General features: G+C 36.0%; 1 protein-coding gene across 5 annotated transcripts in view; it reads right to left on the reverse strand.

Moving 5' to 3' along the window:
• The window catches only part of LOC136102875 (sodium channel protein type 1 subunit alpha), a 98049-nt gene that overhangs the window by 3246 nt on the left and 75314 nt on the right, over positions 1 to 19489 (reverse strand). For 3 of the 5 annotated variants that reach the window (XM_071811014.1, XM_071811013.1, XM_071811015.1), the window contains 7 exons: positions 12710 to 12788; positions 11684 to 11838; positions 10241 to 10522; positions 3249 to 3302; positions 2791 to 2928; positions 988 to 1092; positions 353 to 623 (listed from right to left, as the gene is read on the reverse strand). In XM_071811014.1, coding sequence (XP_071667115.1) covers positions 353 to 623; positions 988 to 1092; positions 2791 to 2928; positions 3249 to 3302; positions 10241 to 10522; positions 11684 to 11838; positions 12710 to 12788 — 1084 coding nt within the window. The remainder of the gene's footprint in view (positions 1 to 352; positions 624 to 987; positions 1093 to 2790; positions 2929 to 3248; positions 3303 to 10240; positions 10523 to 11683; positions 11839 to 12709; positions 12789 to 19489) is intronic. The other 2 variants (XM_065840303.2, XM_071811016.1) reach the window with 2 other exon arrangements.

The raw sequence follows: 19489 nt of genomic DNA on the forward strand, positions 1-19489 counted from the left end.
GAAAAAGAAGAAAAAACAAGATAAATTACCTCTTAATATCATCGCAGAAATTTAGAAAAATCATTTGAAAATCGGTGGGTCTCTGTTGCAATTAAAGATTATCTCTAGATTCCACTTGCATTAATTCTGTTATATCAGTTATACCAGTTATGCTTAATTTCTGAAGGTGCAATATATTTTGAATGATCGTAACAGTTTTGATGGTTGGATTAGGTAAATTAGACTAAATGAAAAGCTGCATGACTTAGCTGTAAACCTTGCGATGGCAAAAGCTAACCATATAGCTCTATTTGAGTAAAAGTTCACCTTATATTTATTTTGCCTTCTTTTTAGTTTCATAAACAAGACTTACCTACTATTGAGAGAATAACAACTACAAAATCAAAAATGTTCCAGCCTATAGTGAAGTAGTAATGGCGAAGTGAAATTAATTTCAGGACACATTCTCCAGTGAAAAGGACAATGAACACCAGGTTTATCCAGTATAAAATATTTTCCATTTCTTTACTCTGGTCATCAGTTTCTACCATCATGGTAACCATGTTAAGACAAATAAGAATCATGATGCTGATGTCAAATACTTGTTGTGTCACAAAATCAAAGACCATGCCTTGGAATTTGTTCTGAGGAGAAAAGAAAAGAAGAAACATCCAATACAGCTGTAATTGTTTTCCTGCAAGAAGAAAGTAGAAAAATACATGCAGTAAGGCCAGTGGGACTTCAATAGAAATGTAACTAGTGACCTTAAGTAGAGTAGTCATATTAAAATGAATATAACAGCTAAGTTCGGCCACCTTTGTTTGTATATTCATACATAAAACAATTGCAAAGGAAAAATATTTTTTTGTGTTTTCATTTTCCATTTTTGCTGACTGATACACCAGTTAATTATAATTTTCACATGGGTATATTTCTGCTCTCTATATATCAATAAAAATTGAACTGTTCATAAATAGCTATTAGTCTGATGTATATAAATGATTTTACCCCCGGTCTTGGTATAGGTTTTTGTGGTTTTTTGGATCCCAGCTTTTTCATTGCATTATAATATTTCTTCTGCTCCTCTGTCATAAATATGTCTTGACCTCCAAAGTAAAAACATGAAATCAAAACTGGTTATAACCACATTTATATGCAGTGTTGAAAAAAACTCTTAAAAAGAAACGTGATATGTTTATTTATTTATTTCAGGAAAATCAGGCTTGCTGAATTGGGGAAAACCTCTTAGCTATCAAATGCAGCTGTCTGAAATCTAAGCATTTAGTCCAGAAGTTGTCTGAACTTCCAGTACTGCATTTCACAAAAAAACAGAAACGCAGTATTCTTCTGCAGTTATTTTCCTTGAGCTGCAAGAAAACCTTTTCAATACCACTTTTATTTTATAGTAAGAGATACAGTAAACAGCATCTGAGATAAGCTCAAATAGTCTGGGCTGCTCAGTACAGTCACTTCTGAACTGCGATTTTAATGCAACAAAGGAAGCAGACAAACTCAAGTTTTCTGTACATGAATGTGTTAGTGTTTTACGTATCTCTAATTTAGCAATCACAACAGTATCATTGGGAGTCTTCAAGATTTTTGAGAGATGGATTATCAGACTTTGGAGAACACAGCCAAAGACTGAAGCACTCTCGATACTGTTAACAGCAAAATGGTCTCCGTCTTTTATCTTGTTTAGCTTTCATGTTCAATGAAGTTCTGATTAGCCAAAGGCAGAACTGGCCTTTGGAGTCCTGACAGGGAAGATAAAGAAAGAATTATAGGTCTTTCATGGCAACCTAACCAAAATCCACTGCCCATAATAGCTTTCTCATAGAGACAGCTTGAATGAAAACTCATCAGACTCTACATACCTCTTGAAGTAAATTTTTCCTGGATAAAAGATACTTGCAGACATCTGATTCCAGGAATGTCTACAAACACATAGGACTTGGATGCAGCCCTTTTGTGGATGTTTGGGAAGCCTGAAGAGATGGGAATGGATACACCATACACTGGACAGGCTCCCCAGCCATATTCCTCTAGGTCTTAATCATGTGTGGCTTCCAAAAATCTTAGCATCTCTTATTAGTAACATAAACCCACAGGAAGACCACTAAGGTAAAATTACTCCAGTAATTCATAGCTGCTTTTGTCCTTTAGCTTTCATTACCTTATCTATTTACAGAAAATAGTTTTAAAGACGAGCATCTTATACTCAGACCATCTATACCAGTGAGATTATCTACATCTACACAATGAAACAATTAAGAAAGGCCATAAGATAGCTACAAACTGCTCCTGTTCTGTATAATTTCAGATCCTTTAGTGGCAGAAAACTTGAACACCGGGATCATTAAAGCAGCATCTGTAGTAGTGTGATGAAAGAATGCTTTATTTTTCATAACCAGGTAGCTATTTTTTGTGTGCGTGCGTGTGTGTGTGTGTGCGTGTGCGTGTGTGTGTGTGTGTGTGTGTGTTCAGAGAATCACTACAAATCATGAAGAAAAAAAATCAATAAATTAGAAATGGTTTAATGTACAGGCCTAAGTTAGGCATTTGATCATGTAAGGAGATTTCATGCAGTTTAGGCATGGAAAAGCAGATAACTTGAGGAAGACTAAACTGGACATTGAATTCAGAAGAGTCTGTGATGTTAATATATACTACATCTTGATAAGATTTTATATGCTAATATATTTCAGCTTTTTCAATTTTGAACAAACCTTGTGCTTATATTCCATATGTCATGCACTTGCAAAAATGCGATATTTTAGAATATCTTTAGAAGAGAAATGAAAAAATACTTATCTTCTTTTTTTGCTGATTGAAGTTATCAATAATGACACCAATGAACAGGTTCAGGGTGAAAAAAGAACCAAAAATGATAAAGATGACAAAATACAAATACATGTACAGGTTGTCTTCATACTTGGGTTGCTGTAATATCTAAGGACAAAAAAAAAAAAACCAAACAAAAAAAGTTGAAATAAACTGAACAAGTGGCAACCTAGTGTAATATAACCTTAATATTTTTTGTCTAGACAATACTCTTGTCATCTATTTCAATGTATTTTGTCTATTCCATCTATTACTGTCAGCATCTGACAGTTCTCTACAATTTGTTACAGCAGAATCTCATATTAATTTAATTTTGTTTCATTGTATTGCATGAATATTGTTTTTTGAAGATATAGAAGTACACACTTGTTGATAGATTGACCTCAACAAAGCAAAGAAGGTAATTTAGAAATATTTGCAGTACTTACATCTCTTGAGTCAATAGCTGCATACATAATATCCATCCAGCCTTTAAATGTAGCCTGTAAACAGTACACACCTGTTTAAGCATAGAGCTTGAAGACAATTCATGTAATTATTTCAGCAACTGAGTACAGCACCAGAAATAATTAGCAAAACATGAGGTTTTAGATAATTTTATCTCTCTTTTTTCACAGCTGCTCATTGGATACATTGCTGTGCATTCTCATTGTCTCTATATGAGCACTTTAAGAAGTAAGTGTAATTAATTTATTTCTAAATAATTATCACAAATGATAGAATGCAGTATCTAAATGTTCAACAAATCTTGTCAAACTGCAAAGGCTACATACAGCTGGGAAATAGCTTTACGGAACTGAGTTGCCACCACTGAAGACTGATGTGGAGTCCCTCTCAAATCAGTCAGAAAGGTGGCAACCAAAGAGAAGCAAAACTTTGATCAGCTCAGAAAAGGTATTTTCCTATCAATCACAATTCTAATTTTTCTCTGCTTCAAAAGACTTTACCTGATTTAGGAATTCTATTTTCACTTTAAATGTATTGTGTTTTACAGAGGTTAGATCCATCAGATATGTTCTGAAATAAACTGGTAAGAAAAGGATGTGTTTTATGTGGATCAAAGGCTTAACAAGCCTCATAGGTGTCAGTATTTACTGATTTTTTACAGCTATTTCCTCTGTCCAAAATCCATAAATGATTATATCTGACAGAGAGGTGTAGATTGCTTTATCTGAGTTCAAAACAGAAAGTAATTTTCTCTGTTGTAGAATTAAGTTCTCTTTTGACTAGGCAACACCTCCAAGTAGATATCACTCAGTTTTTAATCCTGTTGTGCCCAGAATAAAACAAAGAAGTGAAATAGTTCTTTGTCATTTAATTCCTATTATAATTCTGCTAAACAAGGCTGCAAACCATCAGTTCCTTCATATTCTTTGCCACAGAGATCAGCTGCACAAACAAGTTGGGAATGGAACACTCTTCATCTGTGGTTATTTCTGTATCTCCATCATCCTGAGGCTTCATTTCTAGTGGAGGTTTCAAAAAGGCTTTGCTTATGCAGCATACAAAGGAGCTGGCATTGTCCTGAAGTGAATTTAAAGGAAAAAAGGTCCCCTGAACTTTTGAGACCATGGAATACGAAAGAGAGCTGATTATCCTGAGATGCAAATCCAGTATGCAACAACTTTCACATCTTGGGGCCAACACAGAAAATACGAAATTCTAGCAACTTGCAGTATGGTGGTGAAATCAAAGTGTAGTATCAGAGAACCAATAAATCTGAACCAAGTAGAAGTCTCAGCTGAAGAATTTAAAGCGGAATATTTGCACTGCAAGGGATTAGGAGAGGTAGGATCAGCTTTATTTATGTAATTCTTAATATATGTTTAACCTGTTTTCAAAGACTTTAATGATGGACACTCCACAACCTCATAAAAATATATTTTCCATCCCTCATCTTGATTTTTTTCCTGATATCTAAATCCTTCTGTTGCTGTTTAAGAGTGTCACTTGTCATAATCGTTACATACCTGGAGAACTGAGTACTAATCATCCTTTGTGTAGTACCTTTTACTTATTTGGAAACTGTTGCTGCCTTTCTTCATTAGGCTGTGATCACTGTTCCTTCAATTTTCCACGTAGATTGTTTTCCAGAACTCTGGCCATTCTCATTATTTTCCTCTGAGCTCTCTTCCGCTAGTTCATCTCTTAAAATGTTAACCAAAACTGGACTCAGTATTTCCGCTGAGGTCTTAGAAGGTCTAAATAAGGTAGGATGACTATTTCATGTCTTACAGGTGCTATTTTTGTTTCTGTCTTGATACCTTATTTGCATTTTTTGGAATGTCATAACTTAGGTTGAAATCAGCATTTCAACCTGTAACACTAAATGCAAACAATGGGCATACTTTTACATCAGAAAGATGATACAAAGGATGGCTCTTCTGCAAAGTGTGTGCTGTTGCCTCAGATTCAGACGCATGATGATCCTTGCATATCATCCTCCAGGCAAAGTGGAATTACTGGTTTTTGTAAATTTATTGGTGTACCCTAGACTAATTAGACTGAATGGGAAAAAAAAACCTGAACTAATTTAAAAATATTAAGCTTCACCATCATCAGTAAAGGACTCCATTATAAACAGACAGTACCTTTCAGCCTGTGCTAGGAAAAAGAGCTGAAGAACTGAGCTGCTTGTTGTTATAATTAAAGAGGAAAATTGAAGAGTATGGGGGGGTGGAAAAATGTAACATTTTACTATCTTGCAGTTCAAAATATCTAAAGTAAAAGATCTGTTTTCCACAATTAATTTAAGAAAAAAATAAGATATCACCATTCTTGAAGAAATAAAGTAATAAATCCCCAAACCTAATTAAAATTAAGTAATTGCAATAATTAAAATGTTCCCTCATCATACTATTTGTTTTATTCTAAATCTCTTCTGAAAATCGGTAGGAATCAGTGAATACAACCATCATTATGCAAACCCCTTTACACCAGTTAAGAACTTATCTGCAAGTAAACGGATTCTTAATTCCCAAAGCAGAAGCATCAGTTCAGTAGGAGAACTTGTAATTTTTTAATGTGTTGATTGAACAATAGCAAACAATGGAACTGGAGGTTCATTGTCAAGGCATCACATTTGGTGAAAGAATGTTATTTCTACTGCATTCAGTAGAAGCTTAGGCCTGGTCATGTTAGACTTAAATTTTATCTGCAACACACCTTCTTTAAGGTAACAATCGGGCATTTGTGCATAATGAATAGAAAATAAGACAGAAATATTACTAAGAGATGAAATTCTTAGTTTCTTTTTTGTATATTCAAATATAAAAATATATTGTATACTCTCAGTGACACAAAATCAGGAGTAATTAATTGATTTCAAAGATTACAGCAGTGTAACTGAAACTGGCATCTGATCCAAATGTTGTTTTCCCTAAAGAAATTTGAAAGACACGTATTCAAATGCAGATTCAAATGTAGTTAGAAAAACCAACAAAACAAAAATCTCCCAATCTGCTGTTGTTAAAAGTACATAGACTGAATAATAATTTCTAATGGAGCTATAAGTAATGCTGGAGTTTCACCAGTCCATTGCTTTACCAGAAATAACCACCAGGAAGATTCACATTCCCTTTTGGAGATACAATAGCAACTTGCTTTTAAGATACTAACCTGCTGGAACTTTGGAGCCATCCTAATCTTATAGCCCTAGAATTCAGCTTCTGATTTTTTTACCCTACACTTGATAAAATGTGTTTTCTTATTTATATTGGTAACAGAAGAATAATATAACATTGTGCTTTGAGACCCAGTGGTTCTCCACATTTTATCCCTGTAAGCAGGATACATGCTTATCAGCAGGATAAAAGCAGGTCTCCGGGAGATTTACTTACCAAAGAATCCAAACACTAGGTTTAAGTTAAAAAAGCGTAAGGCCATAAAATTATCAGGGCAGATGCCACATCTCTCTGTGTACACCAGCCTCTTCCTCTTCACCCACTGATGTATGCAAACTGCGAAAGGAATTTCTGCAGCAGATCTGTCTCCGCTTTCGTGCTTTTCTTTATGGACAGAGAAACACTCAAGCAAGTTCAGACCAAGAAATGAAAAAATAAGTTTGTAGATCCATGTAGACCAACATGAGCTACGCTGGATCATAGAAGAAAAAAATTCTTATAGAGAGAATGTGTATTTATATGACCAATTGTATGAATATTTACACTCCAGCTTCAAATTATGTAAGAATTTTGGAAAATAGTCTCAGATTATCAATGTCTATAACACTTGGTTACATCAATGGCATATACTGTTGGCCTGTATTTTGGGGCAGAAAGAATTGTAACACTGCTATCAACACTAAAGATTTTCCACACGCACACACCTCCCCCAAAAGAAAAAAAATACAATATGCAAACCAAAAATGAGTTTGTGTTCTTTTCTTAGGTCCCTCATTCCTCATCACCTCCAAGGAACCTCAAGAGCCTCTCAGAGAGTTCTTTTTGATAAAAAAGCCACTGCCACACATTTCCAATCTTTTTTTTTTGTGACTAGAATATTTCCTTCAAAAATTATCCCACTTCTTTGGAGTATTTCTGTGTGAAATATCTCTTTCTTTTCTACGTCACTCTTAAAAAAGAGATTTTTTTTTTTTTTTTCCCTGTGATGATCAGACTCATCTACTACTAGAAAAGCCTTTTCACTCCAGCAGGATTGTTCATGAGACTCATTTGTGTCTTTCCCAGAATAATAAGGTCCTCAGTGCTAGGGTCTAGAGGTGTTTTTGCTTGTTCTTTTTTTTTTTTCCATGAAATTGGCACTACTTCCAGTAGTGGTCACTCCAGACAGAAAACCTCAGTGATGCAGAAAAATTTTTATATTGTGTTACAGAAAAGCTGAAGGGAATTACAATACTCTTCGACTAGCTCAAAGGTCATAAGTAAGAGGGGGGAATCGAGAATGGAAGTAATACTGGATTGTAAGAGGCAGCTTTCTGTAATCAGTTTCTAGCTTCCTGAAAGAGGAACTTTGTATCTGTAATTCATCCATTGATACTTATCACTGAGTTTGTCCATAGGAAAATGTCATTCAACTCTATGGGATTTTTTTTCTCAGATCTACCACAACCTGAACGGAAGTCTGTCCTTGAGGTTGTTAAGGTGGAGAACCAAATAACTTCAGTAGACTTTTCAACTAATCATGAAGATGTTAACAGAAGGCCATTAATGTTCAGCTTGTGTGCAGAGAAAGCATATTCACTTGCAACCATGAGTTTTTATTCCAATTTTTCAGGCTTAATACCTTATTTGTGGCCAAATACTCAAGTTTCAATAGTTTAATCTTTGTTTCTGACCTAATAATGGATACCTCTAATTAATTCTTAGTATTTACTGATCTTTTCTCTTGCTACAAGCTGAGTAGGAAAGGTAGGGAAATCTAGGGTTATGACATACCTGTTCACTTCTAATGTTTCATCTGAACACGATGTTCTAGATTCTCATCAAAAGTACTTCATAGATCAAATTGAACATCACCTTAAAAATATCTTTGATTGAGAAAGTGATGTAAGAATCTCAAACATTTTTGAATTTTGGCCTTTCTTGTGTTCTTGAACGTGAAAAAAATATAGATTCCACATATTCTAAAGCACTAGCTGAAAATCAAGCTGATACTTTGCTTTCTCTGGCCAAGGGCTTTTATAAGTCCATAACTGCAAAATCACTACCAGCAGCTTACTTACCAAACCCTAAAAGATGTGGAGCCAAGTGTCTGTTTTATGGAATGACAGAAGTGCCCATTTTTCTGGTATGTGAAACAAAAAAATGTGTTCATGTTTTTACAAGCATTTTAGTAATACAGAAAAAATAAGTGGTCTTGTCACTGACATTCTACTCACACACACAAAAAATCGATCCATGAGGAAGCCTTTGATATTGGTGCAAAATCTCTATGTTGTAGATACTGCAAAAACAACTGGCTTGTCCTCCTATAAGAGCTAGCATCCCCCTTGGTAGGTTTAGGTTAATTTTTCCTTTGGAAGCATAGGAAAAATTGGCAAATTTCTCCCAATTTGCCTCCCGGAACAATCCAATAATTTAAGAATCCAAGTCTTACTGTAAGAAATATTTGTTAATTTCAGTGAAGATGGAATGAGCTATGTATAGCCGGGACACTGAAATATGTATAACTGCAAGTAGCTGAGTGGGGTGATTGTGGCCACAAAGCCAGGAAAAAATGTACGTGGTGTTATTCCTGTCACAGAGTAGTCTCGGTTACTACTGGAAGAAGCATTGCAAACCACTCGGAAAGAGTGATTTTGCTGATGTCTCATTTCTCTTGAACATGTGTAATAAAGCATTCTGCCCCCACTAGCCCCAAGGGAAATTATAGATCAGTGCATTTCAAAAATAAGACAGAGTAAATAAATATTTAAAGTCTTTCTACTACAATCTAATTTTTTAATCAAAATCAAATTCGATTCAGTAGTTTATTTTTTTAATACTGCTGGTCCCTGCTCTTTCCTGATGTGACAGTAAATACTTAATCAGAATGAAATTGATATTGTCAGAGTTATCAGTCACACAGGTGAGATGCTGTATTAGCCGGGAAAGGCAGTTCACAATGCTCAGAACTACTTTTTTAGACCCTGCGCAGGACCATCTCGATACCACTGCATCATGTTACTGAAAACTAGGATTTTGCAGAATTACACAGTAACCTCAAAAAAACCATAGAGGTTGCTAAATGCATACAACACAGGTTAGAGTGCAGTGTTTTCTTGAGTAGAGCTGGGTCAAAATGTTAGCTAATTCAAAATCTAAAGACAGTGTCGTCAGGATGCAATTTTGATAGGGAAGCCATAACGTTATAGTATCTTTCTGCATATATTCCTTTTTTTCTTCTCTCAGTTTTTACTAAATAAAGTCCACTAGGTGCTTATGCACAGAAATGGCAGGGAAAATATTTCATAGACTGCAGTACCTAATGATATTTTTCTTTTCCTATTTCTCTTCTGAATGAGAAATTGCTTCTTCAATCCCATAAGTCTGCACTGGTGGCAGCCACATCACTGAGATGGGATTTCCGACCTGGAATTCTTCTCTGTGACTTATTCACATCAATCAGGTTTTTGGTTTTCAGCAACAGCAAAGCTTAAAGTATTCAGACAGCTGAATACCATTCCTAGGTGCTTCTAGAAACTTTTGAAGCTAGAAGGGTCTAGAGGACTAAGGGAGCTATAAATGAGAAGAATAGCAATTGTTCTGTCAGATGTCCTAGAAACTGTGTTCTTCTTTGTAGGCTCTACTTGCTGCTTACTACAAAAAGAGTAATCCATTATCAGTGCAGCGGTAATACTAAATTACAGATAAAAATCATCAGGCATATCTGTTTTCTGTCTTTTTTGCTTGCATTGCTTTTCACTACTACGTATAAACAATGAGAGGTATATAAAGAGTGATAAAGAGTGATCACTTACTACTTGAAGTAAAGAAAGATACCCAAATCCTACATTATCAAAGTTTACTTTCACGTTTTTCCATCGGGCACTTTGATTGTTTTTTATGAGTTCCTCGCACTGACTAAAATTGTTGATTTGGTCGACTTCAAACCTTTCATCAGTTGTGGTGTTAACACAGTAGTAGAACTTCCCAGCAAACAGATTTACTCCCATGATGCTGAAAATTAGCCAGAATATAAGACAAACGAGAAGCACGTTCATGATGGATGGAATTGCTCCTAAAAGGGCATTCACAACCACCTAGTACACAGATACAGGGGAAAAAAGAAAAGAGTGTAAGAATATTTACAGCAGTAAAGGCTTGTATACTGTTTTACCAATGCTTAATAAAAGGTTGTTCAGAAATTAATACTGTAAGTGTTAAAGCAGTACATTAATAACTGTAGCATTGCACTGTTCATTTAAATGGTCAACATTAGAACACATAATAAAAGGAAAATAAGTGAGAAGATTAAAATAATTAAAAGAAAAGCAGGAGAAGACCTGGTGCTAGAAAGATGAAGCCTGACACTGATATGTTCTATATAAAAAAAGACAAATGTGTTAAATAAAAATACAGACATAATAAAATTCTAAAAATGCATCAAATTATGTTTAAAATGTTTAAAGAAAAATGGCAACCTATAGATTTGTTCAACATAGCTTTGAATTTTAAGCTGAAAACATAAATGCCATGAATCTAGAAACTAAGCTCTACATTAAAAGGATTATGCAGGAATTAAATACATATCTTTATTGCCTTTTTGTTCCATGCAGATTATAACAAAGATTAATTTCTTTGTATAGAAAAGCAAGACAGTTTTGCAATATGTGCCTACTTGAATCAACATAATTTATTTCAAGCTCCAGTCTTATTGTTTCATATATTGCATTTAAGTCAGTAATACCCTTCATTTATCTAAAGAAGGACATATATCAAGGACATATTTAAGGGTTTTGATTTTGCATTTTAAATTACTTTTGTCCAGTTGCCTTCTCATCCACTTGCAGGCAAGATGTCAATGATTACTTTTGTAGATAAAAAGTGTATTTTTCTGATATATACAGTAATTAATCACGTGTCTGTCAGAGCTATCAAAGCTTTTGTGATATTTGTTTGGCTAATAGCTCAGCAATCATTTCTCCTTAAGTATCCAATACCAGGTCTCATTTAAAAGTTATATTTTAAATTTTACTTTTCTTCTTTGTGAAACTTTTAGGACCTTGTAGGAAGGTAAAAGAAAATATATAGTAGGGCTCTGATTCCAAGTAATCCAGCAGCTGCAGTAAGACAGGAAAGGATTGGCATGGATACTTGGGATGTATTAAGGCATCACAGTCCATCTTTGTTTCCTTCTTTCTGCAACACAGAGGGATCTTCCCCACTACCAACATAATTCTGAGCAAGTTCAATCTTACTACCTGTATTTCACAGCCTCTTGAAGGCCTTTGGAACCCGAGTATTGTCTCAGCACCCTTCTCCTCCCAAATGTTATGGCCAGGAATTAGGACCTGTTTAGAGATCTTAAGTAGAAATGTTATTTCAGGGCACGTTTTCTTCTCATTTAGAGGGCCTCCTGCATTGACAGAGAATACAAATGAGACCTTTCTGTAACTGAAAATTCTCCCTATCTTTTATTAAACCAAGATTTTTTTAAAAATTAGCTTTTCTTGGCAGCTTCTTGAGATTTATACTATAGAAAATGTGAAGGTGATGTATGCATAAGGTAGCCGTTAAAAAAAAATGTTTAAAAGGCTAACAAGGTCCCAGTAATATTCTGAACATCAGAAACAATTTTCAAAGGAGTGAGGGAAATGGGTTTTTACTATCATATGGGGAAAAAAAAAACTGTTACTACTTAAATTGATGAAACTGAGGACAACATAATAATTAGGAATGCAATGATTCTGGAACTTAGTGCTTGTCTTTTTTTTTTTTCTTCACCCATAATAATGTGTTATACTGATTGAATTCCTCCATTTAATATTGGCAAAAAGCCTGAAAATAAAGATGTCAGGAAAGAAAGATGGGGATTTAGGCCTGCAACTTAAATAAATTAAGGTTACTTGTGCTCACATGAAGAATGGTTTTGCATGAATTGAGTGCCTGTAGCAGTTACCTTTTTAGCAATTCTGAGATCCATTGGACCACAGCACAGATCCAGAACAGGCAGCAGAATATTAACAGTTAAAGTAATTGTTATAACAATGATGAATTGATAATAGTTGTAGAAAGAAAGATTTCTACAAAATGCCATCAGTGCATCTCACATCTTTAGATGAACAGGCAATGCAGTCTCACTGCTGAGACTGCCAAAAGATCAGCCACGTCCTCTTGAATAAGAAGTGACAGGTTCCAGCAACTGTTCCAACAACGGTTCCAACAACTTATTTCATGTAGGTCCCTGAAAATCCATCAAATGGTAACAATTTTTGGTCATTACTGACCTGGCCTGGATGCGAACTGGTGACCTAGAGATGAAAGGCTCTGTATCCTATTACCAACCCCTTGAGCTATCCAGTCCCCCTGGAAGGTTTTTTAAGAAAAGAAGAGAAGAAAATTAAAATTTTTTGAAGTTGTTTTCTGCTTGCATTTTGTTTTTGTTTGATTTTTCATATTGTTTTTATCCAACCAGTGTTAAGCCTTTGACCTACCATACTTATAATGTAAAACTGCATTTCTACGTGCTGGTCAGATGGTCGGCTGACTGACAGTCTACTTGAGGACAAAGTCTTTAATTTCTTCAACATACACAGTTGAAGGCAATTACTTTATTGATGGATAGAATGCTTTTTTCCATTTACTTTTTTGGTATTTGTTTTGGGAATAGCTGAGGTATATGACAATAACCAGGACATTATCTTACATAATATATATCCAAGATAGCACCCATACATACATACACAACACCTACTCACATAATTTACAGCAAATGGACACAAAAAAGTGAGAACCAATTGAAAAGTGAACTGAATGCAACTGAAAAAATAAAAATATCAGCTTTTGCTACCAGAGCTGTGCATGTGTATAGAATGAGGGTTGTGCAAAATACCAGTTTATCACTGCTATATGAGTAGAATATAAGGAAGCTTTACTAGATTCAGCCTTGCTGTGGGATACATCTGAAATACATCAGGAGATATAAATTTATTATATTTTCCCACATCAAAACAGTTTCAATAGATCCCGGCAGCTCAGCAGCCACAGGCTTTCCAGGAATTCCTACACTGGACCTCACTAATGGATATATCAGGGCCTCCTAAAATCTGTAAACAAAACAGAAAACGACCTTCAGTAGTACTTAGCCAATTTTTCCATAACTTTTGCAGCTTCTGTGAAGAAGTTCCAAACTCTGTCCCTGGTACAAATGAGGAGGACTTTACCAGCTTGGGGATGGAAAGGGACATTTATGTCAGGAACATTCCTGCTATTTAAAATGGCAAAGTACTTTATTTGCCTCCACTTTGGAAGTTTTCAATTTAATAATTTTAGGCTTAAACAGGAAAAGTTTCTCAAAGATTTGATATGCTAGATCTCACATCAGAGTCCTTTGAAGGGGTCCATCAAAGGCTATAGAGGTTATTTAACTGTTACCTCATATTTTTTTCTGCATGTGCATTCTCAGGTAAGGTTCACAAGCACAGAAAAGCCAAATAGTTTTAACTTCACCAGGACCTTTATGGATGAAATCAAACCTTGTCTTCTATGCATGCTCTATGGCCCTAACAAGAATAAGATATGTTCCTACTGTACTCAGTTCCTTGTTAACTGGAAAAGCCTGAGAAAGCCTTCAGGAACGTCAAGGAGAGGACCAAATGTCCAGAAAAAGGAATAGCGTATTTCTCTTTAAGTGACTATCAGCATAGTCACACAGTTGTAGACTTCAGATCGTGCTTGTTACAAGAAGCCATCCATTTCTCTCTTATCAGTACAAAGACTAAAGAGCCAGTAGTTTAAAGACAGCAGCATGCAGATGGAGTTTGACAACAGCTTATGCAGCATAAGCCACATTAGAGCAAAACAGGAAAATTCATTCCTGACTCAAATGAAACACTAACACTGCCTTGGTCAGGATTTGAGAGTAAGTGTTGCCTTGTCTTGAACAAGTATGAGGTAAGAACAGCTGCCATAAGATTATGAACCTCCTGTGCTCAACTGGCCCAAGTCCAGATGTACACAAAATGAATTTGCACTGAAAGATGAAGGAGGGAGTAAGTGGCCATTGGTTTAGATTCTTGGTAAACAACAGAGGGACAATCCATGAATGGACAGGAATAGAGGCTCAGGTGACATACATGAACTGAGTTTAACATGTTCTCATAGTGAAGAATTTTGAGGACATCACACAAGGAAAGCTAGAAGATGCTGAAAGCAGACTGGCTTGACCAGATGGTGGGTGTCAGCTAAAAGATAGGTGTATTCTATCTTAAACTGTGGAGGAGTTGAGGCAAGGGAGGAAAAGACATAAGGAATACAGTAACTTTCCCAGTCAGGGCATCAAAAGAGCATCTGAGAGAGACTGTGAGGAAAGCTCATACCAGAATAAAAAAGATTAGCACTATTTAATAGACCAAGGCAAGAAATCAAGGGAATAAACCTCTGCCTTGAGAATTATAATCCCCGGCTCTTTGCATTCATGGGTCAACATCCACAAGAGAGTCAGTGCATCAGCAGATTTCTTTCTGTTATGGCAGCATAAGCATACCAGTGGACCTTCACTGACCAAGTACCAGCACAGTGAGATCAGCTGTCCAGCATCTGGAATTCAACGTACGGCTCCCCTTCATGTACTTTTAACTGGTAGCTTTTCCACTGTCACTGGATCCCCTATCACATGTATACTATATGTTTTATAGTTTACCCATCATGAAGCATGAGCACATGTTCCTATCAGACCACTCAGAAATATATAATAGGAACTTCTCCATATGCAAAAAACAGTGTTTTCCAAAGACTGGCACATAAAAAAATAGACAGATGCTCATAAAGTGACGTGCAATCAAAAAAATTGTTATGCAAACTAAATTTAAGAGAAATGTGCACCCATTCTGCTCTTTATGTCCATGTGAGAGGAAGACCCGTACGTCAAAAAGAAACAAGCTAACTAACTCCACCCCCCACAAGCCCCTCGATTTTGCTAATTGCACAGCAAAACCAAATTCAAAATGTCAATTGCCTTATTCACAAAACCTTTTGAAAGGTAATGTGAAATGCAAGGGTAGGAAGTATAGAGCAAAAGGTTCCAAAGAATTCTTTAACGTACCTTCCCCCAAAAATACTTGAACAGCTCCTCAGTCCCCGGGGATTAAATTCACCTCATAATTATATCTATGAAGAATGGGGAAAGTCTCACAGACTCTCTCTTTGCAAGCTTTTCACACTTTGGGGATCATAGGTGGCTTCAAGTTTATGAGATGGCAGTTTCTGGCATTTCACTACAAAACTCTATACATAAAGATAATCCGGAACCTTGTAGATATGCAGTGTGATGCAAAACACGAGACTAGTTTTCCAGAAGAGAAGTACCTTAAGAAACATGCAATTCCTTCAATTTTCTCATTTGGTTTGTCAGGTAAAAGAGGAAATGCTTGGACCTGCAGAGTAATCAGTGGTGATAAAATCTTAATCAACAAACCAAATCAACAGAAAAAAATCTCAGCAAATAGAATTTTCATCAGTTATGAGATCATCCACCAGTGCAGTGATGAAACTTGGATGTGGTCTACCTTGACTTCAGTAAAGCCTTTGACACAGTCTCCCACAGCATCCTCACAGCTAAACTGAGGAGGTGTGGTCTAGACAATATAGTGAGGTGGGTTGCAAACTGGCTTAAAGAGAGAAGCCAGAGAGTGGTGGTCAATGGTGCGGAGTCCAGTTGGAGGCCAGTATCTAGTGGAGTGCCTTAGGGGTCAGTACTGGGGCCAATATTATTCAATATATTCATTAATGATTTGGACGAGGGAATGGAGTGTACTATCAGCAAGTTTGCTGATGACACTAAGCTGGGAGGAGTGGCTGACACGCCAGAAGGCTGTGCTGCCATCCAGCGGGACCTGGACAGGCTGGAGAGTTGGGCAGGGAATAACCTGATGAAATTTAACAAGGGAAAGTGTAGAGTCCTGCATCTGGGCAGGAACAACCCCAGGTTCCAGTATAGTTTGGGAAATTACATATTAGAGAGCAGTGTAGGGGAAAGGGACCTGGGGGTCCTGGTGGACAACAGGATGACCATGAGCCAGCACTGTGCCCTTGTGGCCAGGAAGGCCAATGGCATCCTGGGGTGTATTACAAGGGGGGTGGTCAGTAGATCGAGAGAGGTCCTCCTTTCCCTCTACTCCGCCCTGGTGAGACCACATCTGGAATATTGTGTCCAGTTCTGGGCCCCTCAGTTCAAGAAGGACAGGGAACTGCTGGAGAGAGTCCAGCGTAGGGCAACAAAGATGATTAAGGGAGTGGAGCATCTCCCTTATGAAGAAAGGCTGAGGGAGTTGGGTCTCTTTAGTTTGGAGAAGAGGAGACTGAGGGGTGACCTTATTAATGTTTATAAATATATAAAGAGTGAGTGCCATGAGAATGGAGCCAGGCCCTTCTCAGTGGCAAACACTGATAGGACAAGGAGTAATGGGATCAAGCTGGAACACAAGAGGTTCCGCTTAAATTTGAGAAGAAACTTCTCAGTGAGAGTGACAGAGCACTGGAACAGGCTGCCCAGGGAGGTTGTGGAGTCTCCTTCCCTGGAGACATTCAGGGCCCACCTGGACACCTTCCTGTGCGACCTCACCTAGGCGTTCCTGCTCCAGCAGGGGGATTGGACTAGGTGATCTTTCGAGGTCCCTTCCAATCCCAAACATACTGTGATACTGTGATACTATCCAGGTTTCTGCAAAGATTAACAAGGGTGAAGGTGAGCTTAAATATTTAAACAATTCAGACTAAAACTGTTAAAACCTTAAAATAATTCAGTTGGAAGATGTCCAGCTTATAACTATTTGAGTTCATCTTCATCGCAAAAGCATTCTGTGACACTGAGATAATGATCAGCAATGTGCTATCCCTCAGTAAAGTGTAAACAATCTCTAACAAAATACATAGTTTGCCTTAATGCCATATACATACATATAATTTATTCTTCACTACATGATCTATGAATATGTAAGCACAGAATTACATAACGTTTAGAAAAACATTTAGAAAAGTTAGAAGCAAAGGAAAAAATAAAACTGAAATCGTATTCTATCGAACTAATGCTTACCCTTAATTCAGGATCACTACAAAGTAGCAAATAGAAAGTTTGTAAATTATGATAATGAGCAAAGATATTATTTAAATCAAGAAAAAAGTATAAAAGGTCCTTTCATGAAAGAAATGAAAGCAATTTGTCAGTGTTAGAACTGGCATGAGAAGCACCTTGCGTATGGAACAATTGAAAAAACAATTAGTATTTAAGACAAGATTTATGATAAGGTTTTTGATTTTTGAGTAAAATGAAGACTGTACTGGGAATACAGGATGAAGATTATTAGAAAACTACCATTTAAAGCAGCAATTGTAAAGAAAAATTTGGACTTTACTGAGAGTCTGCAAAGAGAAGATAGGCAGATGGAAAGAATCAGAGACCTGACAAGGAGCTTAATACTAACAGTTATGAACAAACGAAGTTGAAGAAAGAGATGGAAGATCTCAGAGGAAAAGAAAATCACTCCCTTAACAACTGCAGCCCTTTCTACTTTCTGTTCCTCAATCATTACTGTACAAGTGCAGCTGACCGAAGAACATTTCTACTAGATAATTTTATCTTCAAAGAAAATAATTCCTCAAATACTTATTACGCAAACTATTTTTACAAGACTTTGTGCTGGAAAAATTCCATGCTATTGGGTGATGAGTTTATATCTTGGAAAGCTAGAACTGTTAGCAGGGAGGTTCAACTAGATGATCTCAGGAGGTCACTTCTAACCTCAACAATTCTACAGATCTGTCCTAGCTCTTATAAGAAAATAGAACTTGTTTAAAGTACCAACAAAAGCATTTCTTATTCATGTAACAGTCTATTCAAAGCAAGCTACACTGTTGCATTTAACCAAACAGTGGAGTTCCCAAAGCAGTTTTCGTTCTGTTTCTCACCAGAAATCAAGTATATAACAACACAGAAGAAAAGACATAATTTAACATACTGTATGATGAAATACAATGATTATCTGCTAAGCAATAAATTACAGGGCTGCATTTGTTTGAGAAGACCTGGTAAATATTGTAAATACACATGAGTATGAAAACAGAGTGACTATTTCCTGTGGAAACAGTATCTTTGAATTTCACCGGAGGCCGTAAAAAACAAAAACCAAAAAAACTCCCCACACCTGTTTTGCTCTTTCTGTTGCATGAAAGAAATCTTATTGACCTTTATGTGTTTTTAGCATTTTGTATTAAACTATATTATGTTCCTCATCCAAATTTCATTAAATTTGGATCCTAAAAGTAAGGATTTTTTCCAACATAAAAACATCTGATAGTGAATGCAAATTTTTATATCACTGACGTGTCTCTTGAGGACATTCCTAAACTCCAGGAAAGATATTACAAAAATAATACTGCTATTGGCATTTTATAAAAATCAAAAAAATAGTTTCAAACACAGGCCAAAGATGACTGAATTCAGATTTAATAAAGGATATGTTATATGGTGTCTCACGTTATTTATATACACCTGGAGTGATTTTCTTAACGTAAAATGTAGGGTGTTAAAAATTATGCAAAAATTTAAATTGCAATTATATAAATATCTATAGAAGTGACTATTCAGATCATAGTGTTTTGGTGTGTGCTTAATGTATTACAAGTGATGTTCAAAACTTTCTATGAGATGTTTTTGAAAGTATGTAGCTATAAATTGAGTAACAGAGTAAAGCACAGATCTTTCCAAAACAATACAAAAGCCAGATTCAAATTTTTAAAGAAAGCCATTTTTTATCTTGGTTAAAAAAGCATCTGAAAACGTAAAAATAGCTGAGGTACCTTACTCCTGCAAGAACTCAGCACTGAATAATAATACTGATTTTATAAAAACTTTTCATGTTATTTCTCTAACATCAGAAATTTCAAAGGATTTCCAAATATTTAAAGCAGTTAAGAAGGGTGTGTAGGGTGAATAGTTTTTGCTCCTAGGGAATCTCAAACAAGATTGTTTCTACTTCTAACCCTAAATACACAAGGTAGTGGTCAGTCAC

Source organism: Patagioenas fasciata, chromosome 7 (assembly GCF_037038585.1).
Source record: "Patagioenas fasciata isolate bPatFas1 chromosome 7, bPatFas1.hap1, whole genome shotgun sequence".
NCBI lineage: Eukaryota > Metazoa > Chordata > Aves > Columbiformes > Columbidae > Patagioenas > Patagioenas fasciata.